This window comes from Eucyclogobius newberryi, unplaced genomic scaffold (assembly GCF_026437365.1).
Source record: "Eucyclogobius newberryi isolate DKJ021-1_F unplaced genomic scaffold, fEucNew1.0.hap1 SCAF_20, whole genome shotgun sequence".
Lineage (NCBI taxonomy): Eukaryota > Metazoa > Chordata > Actinopteri > Gobiiformes > Gobiidae > Eucyclogobius > Eucyclogobius newberryi.
Genome location: NW_027315835.1, coordinates 4,080,337 through 4,101,882, shown reverse-complemented (window position 1 = coordinate 4,101,882; position 21,546 = coordinate 4,080,337). Strand labels below are relative to the sequence as shown.

Genomic DNA, 21,546 nt, shown 5'->3' with positions numbered 1-21,546 from the left:
ATAAGCTCGTTTTCCCTTCACTTCTGCTGCTGAAGCTTGGCAGAACTCACTGTGTCTTTTAGTGCCCTCTACAGGTCGCTGGGCAGTACTGCGGGAAGCTCGGATCTTCTTCTCTCGCCACCTTTCAGTTTGTGGCCGTGTTCAGAGCCTCTAACATGAGCGTTTAGAACCAGAGCAGACAGCAGCTTGTTTTAGAGCTCTCAAACTCAAACCACGCTGAAGAAACCTCTGTGAGAATCTAGTGCCGTACTGAGCGTGTGCAGAGGAGAAACGAAGCAACAGCAGCGCCAACGTCCAACAAACGGACTTAAAAACGATCTTTAGAGACAAGTCATTGTTTGTAGCTCAGCCTCTGCTCACGTTTATAATGATTAGACGTTAGTTAGAAACACAGGCCGTACTTTAACAACATAGAGCGCTAATTTGCGTCATGAATTGGTCGGTGAAGTCAGCTTATTTGATCCATTCAGCGCCATGACCAGGCATGCGAGTTTAGCTTGCTAGCTAGCGTTCACCCATCACACAAGAGTCTTTTCACTTTTGCATCGTCCACTAAATATTGATGAACACCCCATTCTGATTGCCCGTCCACAAAAGTCACCGCACGCTACTCTGTTTTATTATACGCTAAAATATTATCATCATGAGGTTAACTTGATGTTCGCGGCAGATGATTTGAAGACTTTACAACCCATTATCATTATGACATAATTAAATGTTTAGATTAATGGTGCGTTTTAGACAGCTATTGAATGTTTTTTCCGACCTCCGACCAGCAGTGGGATGAAGGAGGAGTCACATCAGGCCTGGGTTGGCTTGTGGGGCTCCTGAGGCAGTTGATGGATATCGTGCGGTCACAGAGGAAAAAAACCCGGGGCTGGGTCGAAATTAGAAAATCATAAAAACCTCAGTATGAGTCATACGCACTTTAATCTGGCTGGGACGCTCTGGAGTTAGAAATCGCGACGTACAAGTGGGAAATAACCAAACTCAAGTAGAAGAAAGTGAAGGCGACGAGATTTGAAGATGAGGAGTCGTAGTTCAATCCAAGGCAAATATTCTCGGTAAAGAAATACTTTCACGGTCGAGCGCACAAACACGTGCAGTCTTATTTGTTGATAATGATTCATAGTTTTGCTTTTTTTGAGGTAATTGTAGGTGCTTGATGTTCAAAGCTTTGTCACCATGGACAGCTCCTGGATGAAAAGGGAATCTGCATCTGCACAAACTCAAAGTGACATCAACCAATCGTTTACAGGAGCACGGAGAAGGTTGTTGTCGGGAATATTGTTTCAAATTTAGTCCTGGCAGATTTACATTTGAACTGTTACTACTAGTGTTTAAGGACACATATTAAATTGAATTAAATGGACTTTTTTTGACCGTCGTATAACATTCTTCATCAAAAACATACCCGTAGCTGTTTTTTTAATCTTCATTTACACTTGTTTTGATTGTCCTGTTTACGAAACCATCTTCTTTGCTCCTTTTCTGAGCCTCAGAAAACACTGTTTCAAATGTCTTAGTTTCTCTGACGTCAGAGGGAGCGATCATGAGGACTTCTGCTGTTTTTTTAAAGTCTAAAACTCAAAACTTGAGTGTTTCTGCTTCCAATCACTTTCTTTACAACTGTGCACTTATGTTAGCATGTCGGGGGCAAGCTAGCTTTTGTGTTCTCCCCGTGCTACTTCCCTCTGCTGCCGGTAGATGACACGCTTACACCTAATCCTGATGAGAGAACGCCTGACAGATCAATTTAACATATTTAATCCATGAAATAACCCTTCATTTAACCTGCACACATCGTTTTTTACTCTTGTTTTCCTTCTCTCTCTTTACTCAGAAAAGACATGGTTTACAGATGAGCTGGTGACTTCACACGTGAGGACCGCCCGGCGATCAAAACACCCAAACACCAGTCCCAACCACATCAGCCAATCGAAATCCTGCCGCGCCCACATCGCACCAATCAGAGGAGCCCGAGACGAATGTTTGGCCTTCAAAATGGCCTCTTCAAACATCTGCTTTGCGACCTTGACTGACCTTTTGGTGAAAGACAATCAAGCTGAAGACTCGGCGACTTCCTACAATGGAGAGCGAGAGTCAAAAGGGACCTATATACACACATTCTGAACAATATCTTTTTCAAGTCTTGCCTTTTAAGCTGTCAGCGAACAACGTCTGTGTACTAGTTATTCTATATAGGCTGTGTATTACATTACCCAAAATGGCATCTGTCATTCCTTTGCCATTCAAAGCATTTATTCACAACATTTGTGATGGTTAAGACGGCCGAGAGTCTCTAAAAAAAGACTCCTGGCCCCAGCCTTATTTCTAGAGATTGTGCGTTTTTACTTGTCTTAGAAATCTGCCTTGAGGAAGTTATTTGTTGTTGCTTGTTTTTATGTCACACGTCGGGTTGAAATGTCCAGAAGAACGAACGGCGTTGGGGAAGTAGAAGTCATCGTTTTGCATTTTGTTCCACGCTATGAGAAAACGAGACCAATGAGAAATATCACAGAAGAATCCATACGTTTCAAAGCCCGGCGTCCTCGGCAGGTTTTCTGTTTTTCTTGTCGTTTTATAGACGTCACGCTACAAGACGTCTCAAGTACGTCCGCGCAATTAGTCCCAGCTACGTTTTGGCGTTTTTGTACGTCCGCGAAAGGTGTGCGAACGGAAAGCGAACGTGAGAGATTCCGAAACCGTCAAGACGGCGCTCGTCAGTCGCAGCTCGGTTTATCTTCCCACGACTTAAAGATTTCCCCGCCCGTCTGTAGTTTCTCATCACAAACAGACGAAATCGTGCCGTGGACATCCGGCTTCGACCGTCAAATAAACGTACCCGGAGTCGTTTTTGTTTCATTCACACGTTTTTTTTTGACCATTTTAAGCTCAAACACTAAGATGTCGAAACGTTTTTATACAAAGTCTACGTGATTAATTGTCTGTATTGTACTTTAAAATGCGACGCTGGAACACAACATCTCTACGTTCACGCCGCTTACGCCATCAGCTAGCAAAACGTACGATGTTAATCACTGAAAAGCTACGCTACACCTATTATTTTAACATTTGTATACACATTACGCACGTCTATGGGCTCCACAACAATAAGCCATGCCGTACTTACTCTCCAGAAGCCATTCATTCAACAATATTCATATTTTCTTTCGAGTATTTCCGTCTGTGTCTATTTTTTCACTTACAAAAACAAGCTATTGGCAACTTCTGGGGCTTTGGCCATATTTTAGTACTTGCTTTTCCCGCGTTTTAGGATGAATCTTCTCGTTCGGACCAATAGCCACTTATGATAGAGCTGTTCTGTTGACACTTACTCTACTAACCCAAGCCAAACTCAATCACGCCATATTTTAGCATCTCCACGCTCTATAAAGCCACTAATCGCACAAAGTGGGCGCTCAATCCCTCGAGAAGAAAAAAGTCCTCCGTTGGCCGGACGCACCGCCTGACACAGGGTCGTCGAGGAGAAACACGTTGTTCTTCATGATCGACCTTCAAAGCCATTAACCGCAGAAACAACAAGCAGCTCTATCATAACCACTAACTGCGACCGTCATTTTAACCGCATCATAACGACCGAGCGCATTTGTTGCATCGCCCGGATGTTTCACCTCGCACCGTTTTTCCCCCCCACGTGCGAAAACCCTCGTTTAGGTATGCGATCGGTGTTTTTTTGTCGTGAAAAGGTTATTGCCGGCACACGTTCCCCCGTTTCCACCGGAAACTGCCGTTGCGTTCGGAGTTTCAGAGTCACTCGTAAGCAGTAAGTAGTGGTAGTTTAGTCGCAGTAATCGGGAATGCGTTCTCGCTAAAACTCTAAATTAGCTTCAGGGCGCTACAGTTTGACTTGTTTGCTCTGGCAACAATAAAATAATATATGGATAAAATAAAAAAGGAGAGAACTGTAGCTTAAAAAAATTGTTAAAATTAAAAAAAAACTATTATTTGAAATATCGTGCACATTGTTGTTGGTTTACTAGATCATTTTTCCCCCAAATTATCGTTCATCCGTGTGAAACTTCTTTGGTGACAAACTTGAGGACATTTTGGCGTTTGCTGCTCCTGCTTTCAAGAATAAAGTTATACGTACAAACACATTACAAAATATTACAATCTGCAACGAATAGCACTTTTATAATTGTAACAACAAAAGTTTACAACGTTTCAAGCCTGGTGAGTGTAGCGTTTTGCACAAAGACGCAAAACGTTTAGCATTAGCAAAGTTATTAGCATTAGCATTTTAATTATTATTATTTTAAACAAAAACAAACATAAAACAACTAGAAAATATATTCCAAAAAAGCAATCAGGGAGAACATAAGATAAGTGAAGAATAAAATCAGAACTTAAAGGCGTAACATTTTTATTCAGTTGCTATGCTTGTTACCGCGACATTAGCTCATTTTCAAACCGCCAAATGAGGAAGAAGATGTTTAAATCTTCATGACCTGTTCCTAGCTCTTACGAACCCTTTGGAACATCACTAGTATTCACCTTTGGGCTGCGTGTTTTTACAATGTATTTGATATTTCATGCCTGAAAAAGTAGGATTCTGAACAGAATCCTACTTTCAGCGAGAAACAACCAGAACACAGTTTGTAGAGGCTCAAAAGTAGATTACAGATTTGTAGATAGATTAGTAGTAGTCGTCGATCGTTTATTGTCCTCATTAGGAAATTGGTTCAGTTGTAGCGGTTTTGTCGGTTACAACGGACATTCTGTCACGTAAATAAATGCAGTCTTGGCGATTTCGCTTCGACCGCGACGTATTTGCGCAGCGCTAATCCGAACGCGCGACTTTTGCTGGCGCTTTAGAACCGCTTGAAACTCTAAATTTACTCAAGTTTGCGATAGAAAAGCGCAGTGCAGCAGCGTTCATAAGACACGCTAGTCCGACTCTGAGCCGACGCGCGGCACGTTTTGGCGGGAACGGGGCGTCGATCGTCGTGCGTCCGCGATGTGCCGGGCGGTGCTGACGCCAACGGAGGACTCATCAACCAAGACCCACTTCTGCGAAAACGTGGCCACAATTCACCCTAAAACCCATATATTTTATCAGTACTATTACCTTTTTTTTGTCACACACCCCAGAACGTCGCGGAGAAGGCGTACGAGAGATTTCGAAAAGTCTTAATCTATTTTTATGGTCGTTATCAATATTTAACGAAACGTGTACATTTGGATGTCTAATTTTTGTAAGTGTTTTTTCCCCGTGCGGCGTTTCGGGTTCAATCGTGTGTGCTGTTCGGGCACATGGGTTCGTGAGTACAATCAGCGCTCTACACAGTATATCCAATAATATAAAGCTGACCACAGTTAAATGTCTGTACAAAGAGGCTGTACATATACTGTACATTGTTTCATTTTGTATTTTCACAGATTAAACGCTGATGTATGGTGCTCGGAGTGCTTTTGTCGTTTGTTAAATCGGTTTTACTGGCGTCGTTAAATCGGTTTGTCGGTTGATTCGTTTAACCAAGTCATGTGTAGGTTAAAAAAGGGGAATTAGCTGGTAAAAACTGGCTCAAACATTAGCAATTCCATTTGAAATCTAACTAAAATATTGTGTCGTTATAAAAATGTAAATCAGACTAAACTTTAATATTCATTGTTAAGTTGAAATGGTACTTTCTGACACTGTACTTTTACTCCTACTGTACTATTGTCTATTGAAGTAACAGTATAATCTTACTACTGTGAGTAAATCTACAAGTGACAAAAAATATGAAATTTGCGCCGCTCCTTCAGATATGATTTTATTTTTCTCATTTTTGTTACTGTCCTTTGAAAATAGCAAATTCTTTATGCTTTATTTCACACTTACTTAGGTAATAATTTCCCCAAATACTTTTTAATCTTACTTGACTAATTTCTTGGACAACCGCGTTGTACTTCTACTTGGGTAATATTATTTTGAAGTACTTGAGTACACTTTTTGGCTCCTCTACCTCCTCTGCACACAGTCCCTCTCCTGCTCTCTCTTTTGTCATAGAAATACATAAAACTATTTGGTTGGAATGTTATTTGATTGAAGTGTATTCAAATCAAGGTCAAATATTCATATATTCAGAATTCAGGTCATTTGAGCTTATTACTTCCTGCAGAGTGTCGACTGAGCAAAGTATCAGTCGAAATAAAGCAGAATATTCCCTGTTATTTTATGTTCCCAATAAAGAGCTATAGGCTAAATTCCATTGTAAAAAAACAATAAAACCAAAAAATTAACTCACCTGATTTTTTTTTTGGTGGTGATTTTTATTGCAAAAAGAAAACCAAACAGTTATATTTACACATATATTTAGTTTGGGGGCGTCACCTGCTTGTCTCCATGAAAACAGATGATTTTTTAACTTCCAGGCAACAACTACCAGGCAACAACAACAACAACAACAACAACAACAACAACAACAAAAAAGACGGTTTTAGACCCATAGTTCCACTTTAAATATCGGTTTCATCGATGTGCAGTGGTTAAAGTCACTAGGGAGGTCACGATTATGAGGTCAATCGATAATTGTGATTATTCAGCTCACACTATAATTGTAAGGATGAAAAAATTTAAATCTTGACAATTTTAGAAGCAAAATTGAGTATTTTTAGTTAATTCTCTAGTCCAAAAAATAGAGAACTTTATTCTATCCGGCTATTTTTGTCATATTTAACTTGATTTTGTATATTCATAATCATAAAAAAATATATATGTATATATTTATTTTTAAAGCAAAAAAATAAATAAATAACTCAAATAATAATAAAATTGAAATAATACTAAAAATAGTAATAAACACAATAATAATAATAATAATAATGGTTGAATCCTGGTGTATGTTTTTTTTTCTTTTTTTTTACAATAATAACAGTAAAATGTGATATCATGCTATCTCTCCTTGCAGGTGGCTTGTGAGTGGTTTGTGTTTGTCAGCTTGTCGGGCTTTAATGCACTGAACCGCCGCGTCCCGGCTGCCTCTCGGTATCAAAGAGTAACCTGATGTAAAATGCATATGTCCTTGGGCAGGAAAGATGGCGGCGCGGCTGTGATCGAGGCGATCTTTGCCCCTAAAAGCCCCCAAACAGCTGCGCTTTGTAGCTTCGCTGTCTGTGCGTCCTACGACAACAGCCACAGACACGTGTAAGCTGCCCCAGGGCGGACTGGGACGCCGAGGGAGGTGACATCTGAGAAACCTGACGCTTCCGGCGAAATACACCAAAGGCATAAAGGCCTTCGGAGCTGGAGTCAGAGCAGAGTCTGTGTGTGAGAAACACACTAAATAATACATGTGTTTTGGTGGATTATAGCTGGACTGAATGGGACTCCTATCTTGGACTGCATGTGCCTCAACCTTTTACTTTTTTGGATGCGTTATTTTCCCCCCTAAAGTCCTATTCTATTTTTTCCTTTTCCCCCATTTTTTTCCTAATTTTTTCCATTTTTTTTTTCAATTTTCTTTCAATTTTTTTCAATTTTTTTGTTTTTCTTACTGAATTTATTCATTTTTGTCTGTGTTTTTTTTTTATTACTTTAATTAGAAAAAAAAACAAAAAAACACTACAAAAATGAAATGCTGATCCTTTTTTAAAAATATTTTATGCCCCCTATTTCTATTGTTTTATGTTGATCCAAAGCAGATACTTTAGATTTTATGATGATTTATTTAAAAATGCATAATTAAATGGGGAACAGTGATGTAATGTAATTAAATAAGGACAGCACTCTTCTCTTTTATTCGTTTTATCTTTTTTTTTATAACTTTTCAGATTTGTTTACTATTTACTAAGATTTACTATTATTATTTAGATTTTTTTGCTCAAACCTTGAAATCACAGAATGTGGAAGGGCATCCGGGTGAAACAAAAACAATCAATCAAACTTGACTCTTACAATATTGTGCTGTAGAAATGTAAGATGAGCGCGAACATAAATACAAACACGATACGCTTTTCCCTGCTTATTATTATTTCTGAACTCGGGAGGTAAATTACCCAGAATCCTCCGCTGCTGTTGAACCCTTAAAGGTCAAACTCCTCCCTCTCGTCTTGCACCTCGCGCTCCACCGCTCCGGGCTGCAAACACACAAACAAAACAACGATATGCTCAGGATCATGAGACCGGTTTCAATTTAATGTTTAAAGGATGTTTTGGTTCCTTCGTTTGTGAAATTAATCAAATAAAATTATCGTTTGAGGGTCTTAAAAAGAACGATATTCAATAATAGGATGAAAAATAGCTCTTGTGGTTAGTATTTCATTGAGAGTGTCCAAACCTTTGTCATTCTTTTTTTTTACATCTAATTTATCATTATTTATTTATTTATTTATTTATTTATTTATTTATTTATTTATTTATAACTTACACATAAAAACCAGAAAGCAAAATAAATAAATATTAATAATAAACAAAATCAAAAATAAAATAAATCAAGAATAAATCAAAAAATATTATTCTTATTATTATTATTTTTTTTTTTTTTTTAAGTTGTTTGAGGCTTGAGAGCTCAGAAAAAGTCAGTTTTTACCCTTCAGCCCTGAACAATCGATACGTGCGATTACTCAAAAGATCCAGACTCCACAGATGTAGAGTTTAAAATGACACGTAGCCACTTTTCGAGAATTAAAACACGTAATTCCACTTCCTGGTACAACGAAATTCCATAATGAAGTTCTCAATGGACCATGTTTCAATTATTAGGCCGGATTTTGGATTAACAATGAACAAAATGTAAACGAACGATCTACAAAAAGCGTCTTCTTTAATGAATGAGTTCCCGTTCAAAGAGAGTGACATGATGTTCTTTTACATTTCCATTGTGTCCATGTTATCGTCCTCCTTCCTGCCTGAAGTATGACATCGACTCGTCGCAAAGTCACATCCGTGATTTAGCCCCAGCGCCGCACCTGATTTACGGTGATTTAAGGCGTGCGTCTGAAAGAAACGCCGGGCCGCGATTTAGTTTTAGTCAAATTCCCGTTCCCAAGGTCCGTCCGAGGAGGAGGTTCATGTATAATGCAGCGCGGACGACCTTCAGCGGCTCCGCCATACATCAGTGGAAACCTCCCACTCTCAAGGCTGAAGTCTGATGGATGTAACCGCCGCCCCCGCCACTGCCGCCGCCCCCGCCCCAATCTCCGCCCCAATCGCCCCCGTTAAAACAGTAAAACCTCTCATATTCAGTTTGTGCAAAGAACACCATCAGAACATGTACAATGTAAGAATGTGAGAGTGTCTTTCATCAGCAGCAGGTCCATGTTTAGTCCTGACTCTGGCACCAGCAGGAGGCCGGTCCATGTTTAGTCCTGACTCTGGCACCAGCAGGAGGCCGGTCCATGTTTAGTCCTGACTCTGGCACCAGCAGGAGGTCGGTCCATGTTTATTCCTGACTCTGGCACCAGCAGGAGGCCGGTCCCTGAGGTCCTCTGAGTCCGAGATGGTTCATATGGCACTAACATATCCGAGATGTACTTTGGTGCTAGGCCATGGAGAGACTTGTACACAAGCAGAGCTGCTTTAAAGTCTCTTCTCTGAGCCACAGGGGGCAGTGCAGAGACCTGAGAACAGGACTAATGTGATGGTACTTCCTGGTTCTAGTCAGGACCCGAGCAGCAGCGTTCTGGATGTACTGCAGCTGTTTTACAACTCGTTTGGAGAGGCCAGTGAGCAGGCCGTTACAGTAGTCTAATCTACTGGAGACAAACGCATGGATAAGTCTCTCTAAATCTGGTTTTGACACTATATTTTTGATTTTGGCAATGTTTTTTAGATGGTAAAAGCTGCTGATGTTATTGATTTGATGTGACTGTTAAAGTTCAAGTCTAAGTCATTATTACCCCCAGATTTATAACTTGATTAGGAGGTTTTAGAGCGAGACTCTGGAGGTGACGCTAACACTCTTCGTTGTTCATGTGGGCCAAAGACGATGATTGCAGCTTTTCGTACGCACAATGCCTGCAGAGGGCGCTCGAACTCCGTCTGCCTGTGCGCTGTGGAGTGAAGGAATCGGAACTACTCTATTAAAAAAGCTACCACCTAACGGTTAAAATCTTTCACAAACACAACGGCGCACACCTACCGACCCAGCGCTAACAACACAAAGGCCTCGAGGAAAAACCACCGCGATTTATGTCCACGCCGAACGAGGACGTTAAATTACGATGACTGAGCAGAGCCCGTTCAAATTCTGCTTTCGGGTGTAGTTTGAACATTATTTACCGGCGATACTTGGCCAGCAACACAACATCTCTCCCTCAAATCCCGCGCATAAATCGCCGGCATGGGTCCGCCGTGTCTGCGCGGCGCCCGCTCCATATGCTTAACCAGATGTCGAATGGCTCCCGCGCCGCTCCGATCCGCCTTGACAGGATATAAAGATGTATTTTAGAGGCCGTCCATTTGAATAGAATGGTTCGCCGAATTATTTATGACGTTAATTGCGACTTTATTGAGTGTCTGTCTGCTCCTCCGGCTCGGCGGCCCATCGCTCTTCGCCGGGTTGTCTGACAGGATAATTATAGAGCCTCCTCGCCGTGATAAATGTCTCTAATGAGGAGCTATAGGACGACGCGATGGCTCCGCTGACGCCGCTAATGTCTATTACCCCCGCGCGCGCCTCGACCGCGCAGTATCAACATTTATCCAGCACGAGATTCAAACGCAGGTCCTCGTCTTCTGTGATGTAAAGTCAAAATGGGATGTTTTTGTGTGTGTGGCGGTAGAAAGAGGTTCTTTTGGAGAGACATTTTTATTGAGGGTTTAATAAAGCGCTGACTTTAATGTGGAGGCGCAGCAGGGACAGGCAGAACGTGCACTCACTGTAGAAGATTAGAAGAGTTCGCAAAGGAAGGAAATGGCAAAGGCTGACAATTTACTCTTTGTTTAGCGGTGTTTTGTTCAAAAAACAAATCTATGGCTCTTTACAGAGTAATTTAATCTCTTCTTAAGTGAATTCCATCAAATATACTAAAACCTTAGATCTCTGTGGGCGTGGCTCAAAGTGTAATGTGCCAATAAACAGAATGGGCTAAGCTAACCCTCTCTCAAAGCTAATGCTAACTTTTCTTAAAATGTAAACTAAACAATCAATACAATTTTAAAGTCAATGTGCTGTGATGAATATTAGACCTTTTTTCAGTGGCAACTTATTTTTTTTGGGTACATTCAGTGTAAAAGTAAGCGCTTTTGTCGCTCAGCTAATGCTAATATGCAATAAATGTGATCAATAAACTGAACTAACCTCCACTTTGCATTCCATGGACTTTTATCAAATGAGTCTCTTTTATATTTAAGTTAATGTATGTTAGCCTTTAGCTTTGAGACACAAACACATACTTTTATAAACATGTAGGTTTCCTCCGGTGACATTATTTACATGGTACGGAAAATTATCCATTATCCATCTGTAAATCACTCTTTTTTATTTGGTTTAGATCCGCACTTTTACATCAACCGGAACTAGTCTATCGTGATAAGAGCCTATAATGTACAGTAAACAGTCCTATTTTATTTATTTTTCAAGATTTTCAATTATAACACCGAACATACGAAACACCAGAGCGCAGTAGATGAAAAAGTAAATACATAAAATAACCCAAGTAGCACAGGACGCCTATAGAAATTAGATCACAACAAATGTTAAATTTGTCCAAACTGAGTCCGTGTGAGATTTCTTCCATTTTCCTCATGTCCATTTTACTGTATTTTCCGGACTATAAGTCGCACTGGAGTATAAGTCGCACCAGCCAAAAAATGCATAACAGAGAAGAAAAAAACATATATAAGTGGCACTGGAGTATGAAATGCAGTTGCAAGTGTGAAAATAACAAATAATATCACATATAAGTCACTCCGGAGTATAAGTATATAAGTATAAATATGAGTATAAGTCGTACCCCGGCCAAAACTATGAAAAAAGGTGCGACTTATAGTCCGGAAAATACGGTACTTGTTTTCCCTGCTCTGGTCGCTCTGGGTGGTCATCCCGCTTAAATACACAATTCCATGGAAATATAAAGTTACAACTGTACTCTGGAACATTCTCCATGGAGTTAGACAAGTTTAATGCATCACTGTGGAACATTATAGCCAAAAGAACATCTCCATGGAGACGTGCAAAACAAGCCAAAGTTACATCTTGTGCGCCTATAAAACCCTGTATTTTCTTACTTTCTGGCCTCATCACAGATCTGGAGCTGGAGCAGATGTTCTCGCCGCCCTCGAGTGCCTTTTTATTTTATTTTTTTTACCGATGTTCCACTTTATTATGACACAAACCTCTGCACATCTGCTGGTTTTACTGCGGCCTTCGCTACATGTCCCGGGACGAACGCTGCCAAGAGAGAACGTCCACGAAGAGAGAACGTCCACACGAGCTGTAAAAGCAGATTATACACACCACTTTGATTGTTTAACATTAAACAAACCTTGACCAGAGAGAGAGAGAGAACCAGAATAAATCAATAAGTTAGGCTGCCTCAAATAAGTTGTTTGTTTGCTGTAACCCGACCCAACATTTTTCAAGTGTGTCGGTATGTAGGTAAATTATTGTTTTTTTAACTTTGAAGGCAAAAAAAATATCAAAATCGTCGCCATATTTTGATTCTGCCAGTGACCCGCAGTGACCCGCAGTGACCGCAGTGACCCGCAGTGACCGCAGTGACCGCAGTGACCGCCAGGGGTCGGGCTTCAACAGTCAATGAGACGTTTCATTTTCATTTCATTTTCGGCTTTAAAATATTTCTAGCGACTTCCAGTGATACACAATTATTCAACACGTCACTTTTTTGAAAAATCAGTCGGTGAGTCGGCGAGACATAAGACAAAAAAATATTTGGCATCATTTTGACAAAATGCTGATTTTTTCGGTCGGGTTACGGCAAACAGACATATTTTTTTGCTCTGCCTAAAGAAGAGCCAATTAAATTGTCCAGGTCTTAGATGCTGGGCCCACCTGTCCGAGTGTCCAACAAACATGTCCATTTTATTTATTAAATAAATAAAAAGATAAATAAATAGATAGATGAATTGATAGATGAATAAATAAACAGATACATAAATAAAGAGATGGATAAATAGATTGATAACTAGATGGATAAATAGATACATAGATACATAAATAAAGAGATAAATAAATAGATACATAAATAAAGAGGTAAATAAACACACACACACACACACACACACACACACACACAAACACACACACACACACACACACACACACACACGCACATACCATACAGGACCTCCAGTGCAAAAGTTACACAGTGCACCTTTAAATATGTTCTCTACTTCTCTAATGAGTCAAAAGTAAGACTTTACACATTAGTGCCGGTGCGTGCCGTGTTACACCCTGAGGCTTCGGGTCAGTGCGGTCCATTAAATCATCGCCGACGCAGAATCCCTTCAGTGAAAAGAGCTGTCAGCCATTTCACCGATTCCTGTGAAAAATGGAGTGGGATTATGGCCCGTTCGAGATGGAGTTCTGTCCAAATGACTCGCCCCTTATCTCGGAGCTACAGAGGCACATTACGGGCTGGATCGTCTTCATCCAGATCAAATGCATGTCATGGAAATTAATTTAATCGCTCTTAAATTAGCTGCTCCGCTCGGAATTTATGTACTTCCCCGGATTCAATTTCCTCCCTGCAAAGATATGTTTTTTTTTTATCAGTGGTTTGACGATGGAAACAGTCGCCTAAAAGTGTTTGACGGAGGAAATAAACGAATCAAGCCAAAGTATTGATGGAAGAAACAGGAAAAGAAGGTAAAAAAGTAAAAAGATATGCATTGAACAAACCAGTCTAAACGCTGGAGTGGGACTTGTGTACCAATGGCTGGAAGATTGTTAAATTGTCCGTGTTAAAGGTGCATTCCGTAACTTTTCCGGTCGTCTGCTTTACCTGTAAATGCTTGTATGCTAACGTTTGGGTATCAAAACCTACAACACGACTTTCGAGTGCATAAAATTGTAATTAATTCCACATAAAAACACATTGTGCTCCCCGTAAACAATCTGCGTGGCGTTGGCGTCGGCTGTTGTTATCCCTATCTCGCAATGACAAGGACTCCAAACTTCAAAAACAGACCTGGAATTGTGGAATTGTATTTAGCTTCACTCGCGCTTGCGCTCGTCTCCCCCGAGACTCACGAATCACTCTGTTTGAAGTTTCCCCGGATTGTTGCGTCACAGGTAAAAATCGACACTATAAGTCGCACCTTTTTTCATAGTTTGGCCTAATACTCCGGAGCGACTTATATGTGATATTATTAACACTTTATTACATCATTTTGTTAGTTATTTTCACACTGACAACCACAAGAGGGCGCTCTAGGCTCTGAGCGACGCAGAAGAAGAATCTGCACTTCCTCTTCCTCTGGAGTTTGTGGAGTTGTTTAGAAGTGACACAGAGGAAGAAGAATTCAGTGGATTTAGTGATTTGGGGTAAAACTGATGCTTTGCTAAACTTGTTAGCATGTTCTTTATGCTATAGTTATCTGAATAACTGTTCATATGTTACGTTAACATACCAGACACTTACCACAGTTCTGTCTGTGCCTCATGTAGCTGAAGGTGTTAGCGTTAGCATACGTCATGTAGCTGAAGGTGTTAGCGTTAGCATACGTCATGTAGCTGAAGGTGTTAGCGTTAGCATACGTCATGTAGCTGAAGGTGTTAGCGTTAGCATACGTCATGTAGGTGTTAGCGTTAGCATACGTCATGTAGGTGTTAGCGTTAGCATACGTCATGTAGCTGAAGGTGTTAGCGTTAGCATTCGTACACCTGTTCACCATGTTCTCGGTCTTGGATTTTATCAAATAAATTTTCCTCAAAAAATGCGACTTATACTCCAGTGCGACTTATATATGTTTTTTTCTTCTCTATTATGCATTTTTTGATCCATTTATAGTCCGGCAAATAAGTTACATTTACGTTGCTGACAACTCAAATGCCCAAATATCACATTGGCGTAGTTTGTAGTATTATTTCATGTTAGAAATGTGAAATACTAATCCCAGCGAGACCAAAAGCATGTTATAAAAGCAATTAAAACCAGAAGAACGTAGAATATGTCCACTTTAAGTTAAGGAAATCCACTACTTTTGTCATATCCAGATAGAAAACATGTCTTGGCGCAGGCCTGAGCTCTTGTTTCTGCCTTTGTAAACGTAAGACTGCGCTACACCTGTCCAACGTCTTCTTCTTTAGCATTTCTCCACCTGCGGCGCTCGTGACTGCTTTTTCTAAAACGCTGATTTGATTTGACGCGCAGACAACAAACAACTCAGGACGAGCGGGCGACCGAAATAAAAGAACAAGGGATCAGAATAACTGCGCCTCCCCGCGAGTTAGCCCATCAATGCTAATCAGCGTTAGCCTCGGACGCGAGCGAGACAAGTGTCATCGCGCGCCGACGCTTCGTTTGACCGGAGTCTGTCAATCACGACCGGGCGAATGTGGAGAGACGTCGGGGGATGGGGAGGAAAGTGGAGAGAGAACTGATGGAGGGAGGAAAGGAAGGATGGGGCTGTTAAGAGGAGGGAGAGAAGAGCGGAGTGTCATTCAGCAATTTCAGCCATTTACCAATTTTGAGTCAAACATGCTAGCCCGTTAGCGTGACTGTATTTCATGATTTTACTTTCCAAAAATGGGTAAAATGTCTGTAAAATTGGTCAGTTCTAGGCTTAGTTTGCCAGTCATTTAAGTTAAAAAGAGTTTTTAAAGAAAGTTTCAGAAACACATTGTGCTAGCAAGCTAACACCGCACTTCCTGGTTCATGGACGATAAAACACTACAATTGGATGCATAAAGTGGTCTCATTTTGACTCTAAAAGCTCATTTTGAATTATATTTGTACTAAGAAAAAACATATTTTATCTACAAATATAGATATCGTCCCCTTTAAAGATGCTGTAACAGAGTTTTACAATCTTTAAACCGTTTTTGTTCATTCTAAACTTTATTGCAAAGTCCAAAGTTATTCCTCACTTTCCTAATGCATCTCTAGCGTCCTAATTAATCACCTTAATGAGTTGATAAGTGCTTTTCACAATTTCCAGAGGCCAAAGATTCGCCATCGTTTTGCCATCACGGTAAAGCTAACAGGGTGCACGGTGGCAAAGGCGGTTAGCGCTCTTGCCTCCCAAGAAGGAGATCATGGGTTTGATTCCCGGACCAGACCAACATCACATGATCTCTCTGGGTGGAGTCTGCATGTTCTCCCCGTGGTACTGTGGGTTCTCTCTGGGTACTCCAGCTTCCTCCCACCGTCCAAACACATGCATGTGTTAGGCAAAATTGGTAACTCCAAATTGGCCCTAGTGAATGAACGTGAGAGTGAATGTAATGTCTATGTCTCTGTGTTGGCCCTGCGACAAGTAGGCTCCAGTCACCCGCGACCCCGAAAGGGAACAAGCGGTAGAAAATGGATGGATGGATAGATGGTAAAGCTAACAACAACAACTAGCATGCTAACAGCGTTATCTGTACTGATCAAAAACTCATTGTACTATCTTACATGAAGAAAACAAATGTTCACAGCAACTTTTAACATAATAGTAGATAAATGTTGGAGTTTACAATGATCAGAATGAAAAATAAACAAACTTTTTTAGACTGAAGTCAGAAAAACATGTATATTTCAGCAGTTTTTGAGTGTTTTCGACCTATTACACTGAACTAAAGGCTTCTGTTTTACCCCTTATTAAATATTATCTTGACGCCATCTTGCCACTCCCAGTTCATACTCATAGTTCATATTAAATACCCTCAAGAATGTTTCATATGTCTTATAGAACAAAGGTTTAACTCGCTCTAATGAAGTCTCAAGTCATCGACAGCACCTGCGAACGCCGACGTCTAACGCTCGACTCGTGGCTCATGGACACGACAGACTAAAAGAGGAGATGGAGTTTGCATGTGTAAGGTCGCCCCGGCGATGAAGACGCATCGTCGCATTATCTGCTCGAAGGCTCGTCGCCGGGCTGCGCTCTGACAACGGAAAGTATAATGGGACATGATACACAGCTCGCACTGGATTACATGCTCCGCTGCCTGATGGAGGGAGAGGAGGAGAGGCTGAGGGGGGGAGGAGAGAGAGAGGAGAGGGAGGGAGAGAGAGGAGAGGGAGGGAGAGGAAGAGGAGGAGAGGCTGAGGGGGGGATGGAGAGAGAGGGGGAGAGAGGGAGGAGACAGAGAGAGGAGAGAGAGGGAGAGGAGGAGAGGGTGAGGGGGGGAGGAGAGAGAGGAGAGAGGAGGAGAGGGGAGAGAGAGAGGAGAGGGAGGGAGGGAGAGGGAGGAGGGAGAGGAGGAGAGGGTGAGGGGGGAAGGAGAGAAGAGGGGGAGAGAGGAAAGAAGGAGGGAGGATAGGGGGAGGAGAGGGAGGGAGACAGAGCATGTGAAGAGAGTGACAGGATGAGGAAAAAGAGAGAGAGAGAGAGAGCGACAGTAGAGAGAGAGAGCCTGTGAAAAGCCCTGTATCTTTTTAATGTCTGAGATTTTCGGGCTTAAAATCACACGTTATTTACATTAGTATTTGTAATTTCCGCCCCTGAAGAACACATCTCAAGTTTGTCGTGCGCAGCTATTGTTTCTCGCCTCCTTTGCACTGCTGTGGCGCGTAACGTCTCACAGTAAATCATGACATCATAAAAGCCCGATGCCTGAGCCCGTCCATGAAAGCATTAACTCATCTTTATCACTTTTAATCGCATTTTGTTCTGATTTATCGCTCCAGCAGCACCAAAGTCATTGAACGCCACGTGATGATTGGTCCGTGACATCGGCGGGAGCACGTTTGACTCCGCCCGTCTTGTTCAAAGAAAAGCGAATATTACGATTTTGATTCAACTGTCCGGGCGTAAGTTTGACGCGACAAAGGTCGCGGATCTGACTTTCAACGAGCTTTAAGTAACTTTATTCGTATCTGAGTTTAACGACGAACCGGGGGAACGTTTCAGTCACAATATACGGCGTTCTTCTGCCCCCTACAGGTCGCACGACTCACTGAACTGAAATGCAGCAAAGATCAGAATATTTTTAAATTTGGCTAAAAAAATGTTTGGAAAATTTGTATCACGGAATAGCACTTTTTTTAGGTTTATAATGTCACTTCCTGTTTGTAATTGATGACATCACAGTAGGAAATTACGCAGTGGGCCAAAACTCATCTAATGCCACTTTTTTTTGACAAATAAAAATATATGAGAACGACTTTATTTTGTTGGATTAATGTTTAGAATGTTAAAAAGAGTGTTCCTGCTGTGATGTCACTTCCTGTCATTTTCTACAGATTTTTAAACGTTTTCTCCACAAATACCTGCTCGATTGGTGTAAAACCATCATTTACATGTACAACAGGTATAAATACACCAAATAAAGTCCAAATTATTTAAAAAACCATAAAAACCTGTCACACGTCACTTTAATATCTGACTTTGCGGTTCACAAACGTCTTCTTCTCATGCAAACGCTCAATCTCGACCTGTCCAAAGATCGTGAAAACATCTGGAGACTTATTTCGCCGATAAATCCTCGTGATGAACGCGGTCGGAGCGGACGAGCGAGCGCTGAGACGTCTTGGCTCGGCTACAAACGCCGGCGTTACGGGAGACGTCCATAACAGCAGCGCCGGGGCCATAAATCACCCAATCCGCGACAAAGAAATCCCCCCCGCTCTTCCCCGCTCGCTCCGACTGATCCGCGCTCGACGGGTTTGGCATCGAGCGCTCGCTGGAATGTCTCGTTTTCGGGCTTGTTTGTTTGATTTGTGAGTTACATTTATGTTTGAAAAGAATTATGCGCAAAAAAACAGAAATGACTCAAAGTAAGAATGCGTTTTCCTGGTCGCACGGCGTTTAAAGGACACGTATTACACAAAATGAACTTCTTTGAGCTCGTTCCCTGATCGAAATGTGTCCGGAGTCGTGTTTCGCTTCAGTCGTTCTGTTGAGACGAGGTTCTTTTTGCTCCGAGCCTCAGAAAACACTTTGTTTCAAATTTGACCAAAGTCATAAATTAGCGTAACTTTTGTCATTACGACTGCGTGTTTACGTTAGCGGTCAAAGTGTCGAGAGGACAACTTTAGAATGCGTAAGAAAAATTTACAAATGCGTTAAAATGTGTAGAAAAAAATTACAAATGTGTTGGAATGTGTAAAAAAAATTACAAATATGTTAGAACGTGTATAAAAATGGACGAATGCATTCTAATGTGTACAAAAAATGGATAAATGTGTTAGAATGTGTACAAAAAATGGACAAATGCTATTGAATGTGTACAAAAAATGGATAAATGTCTTAGAATGCGTACAAAAAATTGACAAATGTGTTGGAAATGGAGAAGAAATGGACAAAATGCGTTAGAAATGGACAACTATAGAATATGAACGGAAGATGGACAAATGCGTGAGTACATATGGAAAATTAAAAAAATTAACAGACTTAATGGGACAAAATGGGACAATTATGTTTGCAAACCGTGATTTATTTTTATATAATGATTATAAACCTTTTTTATATTAACATATTTTTTTTATTTTTTTCTCTCTCTCTCTCTCCTTCTCTCTCATAAAAATAATAATAATAATAGAATAGAATGTGTACGAACAAAATTTACATTTTCCACGTTAAGTTTGTGAAGTGGGCAAGTTCTCGCTTCGCCCGTCCGCACGTTTTTAGTAAGAATTCCACGTAAAGTTCCACGTGAGCCTCGTCCACTTCCCTCCCGGGACGTCCTGCCCTGGTTTCCATCGACGTTCGGCAGCGTTTCCATCAGAGATCGTTGCGTTTTCGTCCGTCGACACAAAAACCTCTTCATTACAGTTTCCATTGTGGCCCAAATGGTGAAAAATGGCCTGTCGACGCGAGTTAGCGACGCTGCGCGACAACAGCGCGAGCGGCTCAGTGTGCGCTAATTGGTTTTAATTGTTGTGAGCAAACAAAAGGGTTTAATCGTGTCGTTTTTTCAATATCGAGCGTGTTTAGGGACGGGCAGCTGTAACCGGATCGTTCTGGAGTCATTTGAGACGCGCGGGAAATGTAAAGATCGGTTTCTTTTCCTATTTGTGGATTTAACCGCTTAAACAAACAAACGGAAAAGAGCTTTTTGGTTTTACTTTCCAAACAAATAATCTGGTAAATACTAAAGTAAAAGGATGTCATTCACAGGGACAGGTTTTAGTTGTGTTTGGTGTGTTTTAAGTTCATATAAATACACTCTCTCTGCAGTCTCGATTTAATTCTCCCTAACAAAGTGACTGTGATGTGAAAAGCGTCCAACAGGGGGCAGGAGAGTCCATCGCGGCTCGTCTCAGACCTCCAGGACTTGAAAACCTCTTTTATTATTTTGTGTAGATGAAAATAACAGTGTTTTGAGTGGATTCTACGGAAAATATAGTTCTGCCATAAGTTAAGTAAGATGTGAACGACGTGAACGATGAAACCGAGACAAGAACAAGCTTTCACTTTTGATGGTGTTCAGACAAACGTTACTGATCCATGAGGGAAATGACTGACACAGAAGCTCAAAAATACAAAAATACAAAAAATACAAAAGTTAAAGGTGCACTGTGTCACTTTTCTGGTGGAGATGTGTCAGGTTTTGCCTCCATTTACCTGCTCATTTTATTTTTTTTACTTACCCCGAGTTCATTTTTCACCATTATTATAATTTATTTGTATCATTATTATTTATTGATATTTTTCATTAATCTATTATTATTAGTAGTAGTAATAGTAGTATTATTATTACTATTACATATTTTTCTTTTTTATAGATCAGATGGTTTTATGTACGTTTTTGTTGTGTGTTAAAAAAAAATGTAAACGTTAAAAAAGTGATTGCATTTGCCAGTAATGTTCCACAGTCTGGCATTATATCTTGCATTTATTAAATTACAACTGTTAAAAGCTCAGAATGTCTTCAAAAACATGCATTCTTACTGTGCGTGTTGTGTCGCCTCTCCACAGATCTGACCTGTACCTTGACCTGGTCACGTACAAAGCGCCTTAAAAGAAAATTATATAAAATTTATATTGTTTGATGGTTTGTGTGTTTTTTTAACTTATAATTTTACATTATTCGACACGAATCCTATACTTATTTGATCATTTATACATTTATTAAAATGTTTTTTTTTTACTTTTTGCTATTATTTTGTAATTTTGAGCTTCTGTGTCCAAGAAATGTCCAGCTTCTGAATCAATAAAGTTTGTCAAAGTCTGAGATTTTATTTACTAAAAGAACACAGCCAAAACGTGGAGAGAAATGATACAAATATTATTTCCATATCTTTATTTAAACCCAAAAGCGCTTGTATTAAAGCCTTCACTTTATGGATAAATAAAATGAACATACTGTATATACAAATATAGTTATGCGTGTACAAATTACATCCACGCACCATTTAATTAATATAATCTTTGATGACCTGAATAAATAAAGGTAATAAATATGTCTTTGTGAAATTATTACAGAACTTAGAGGATTCGGGGAATATATTCAGTGTTCACGGATGAAAGAGTTTAATACATGC

At 40.5% G+C, this 21,546-nt stretch overlaps 1 protein-coding gene across 1 annotated transcript in view; it reads left to right on the top strand.

Moving 5' to 3' along the window:
- LOC140369029 (calcium-activated potassium channel subunit alpha-1-like) overlaps positions 1-21,546 on the top strand; it is a 212,403-nt gene that overhangs the window by 166,906 nt on the left and 23,951 nt on the right. Inside the window, exon 30 of the mRNA XM_072456237.1 lies at positions 1,844-2,454. Within this exon, the coding sequence (XP_072312338.1) occupies positions 1,844-1,865 (22 nt within the window). The 3' untranslated portion in view covers positions 1,866-2,454. The remainder of the gene's footprint in view (positions 1-1,843; positions 2,455-21,546) is intronic.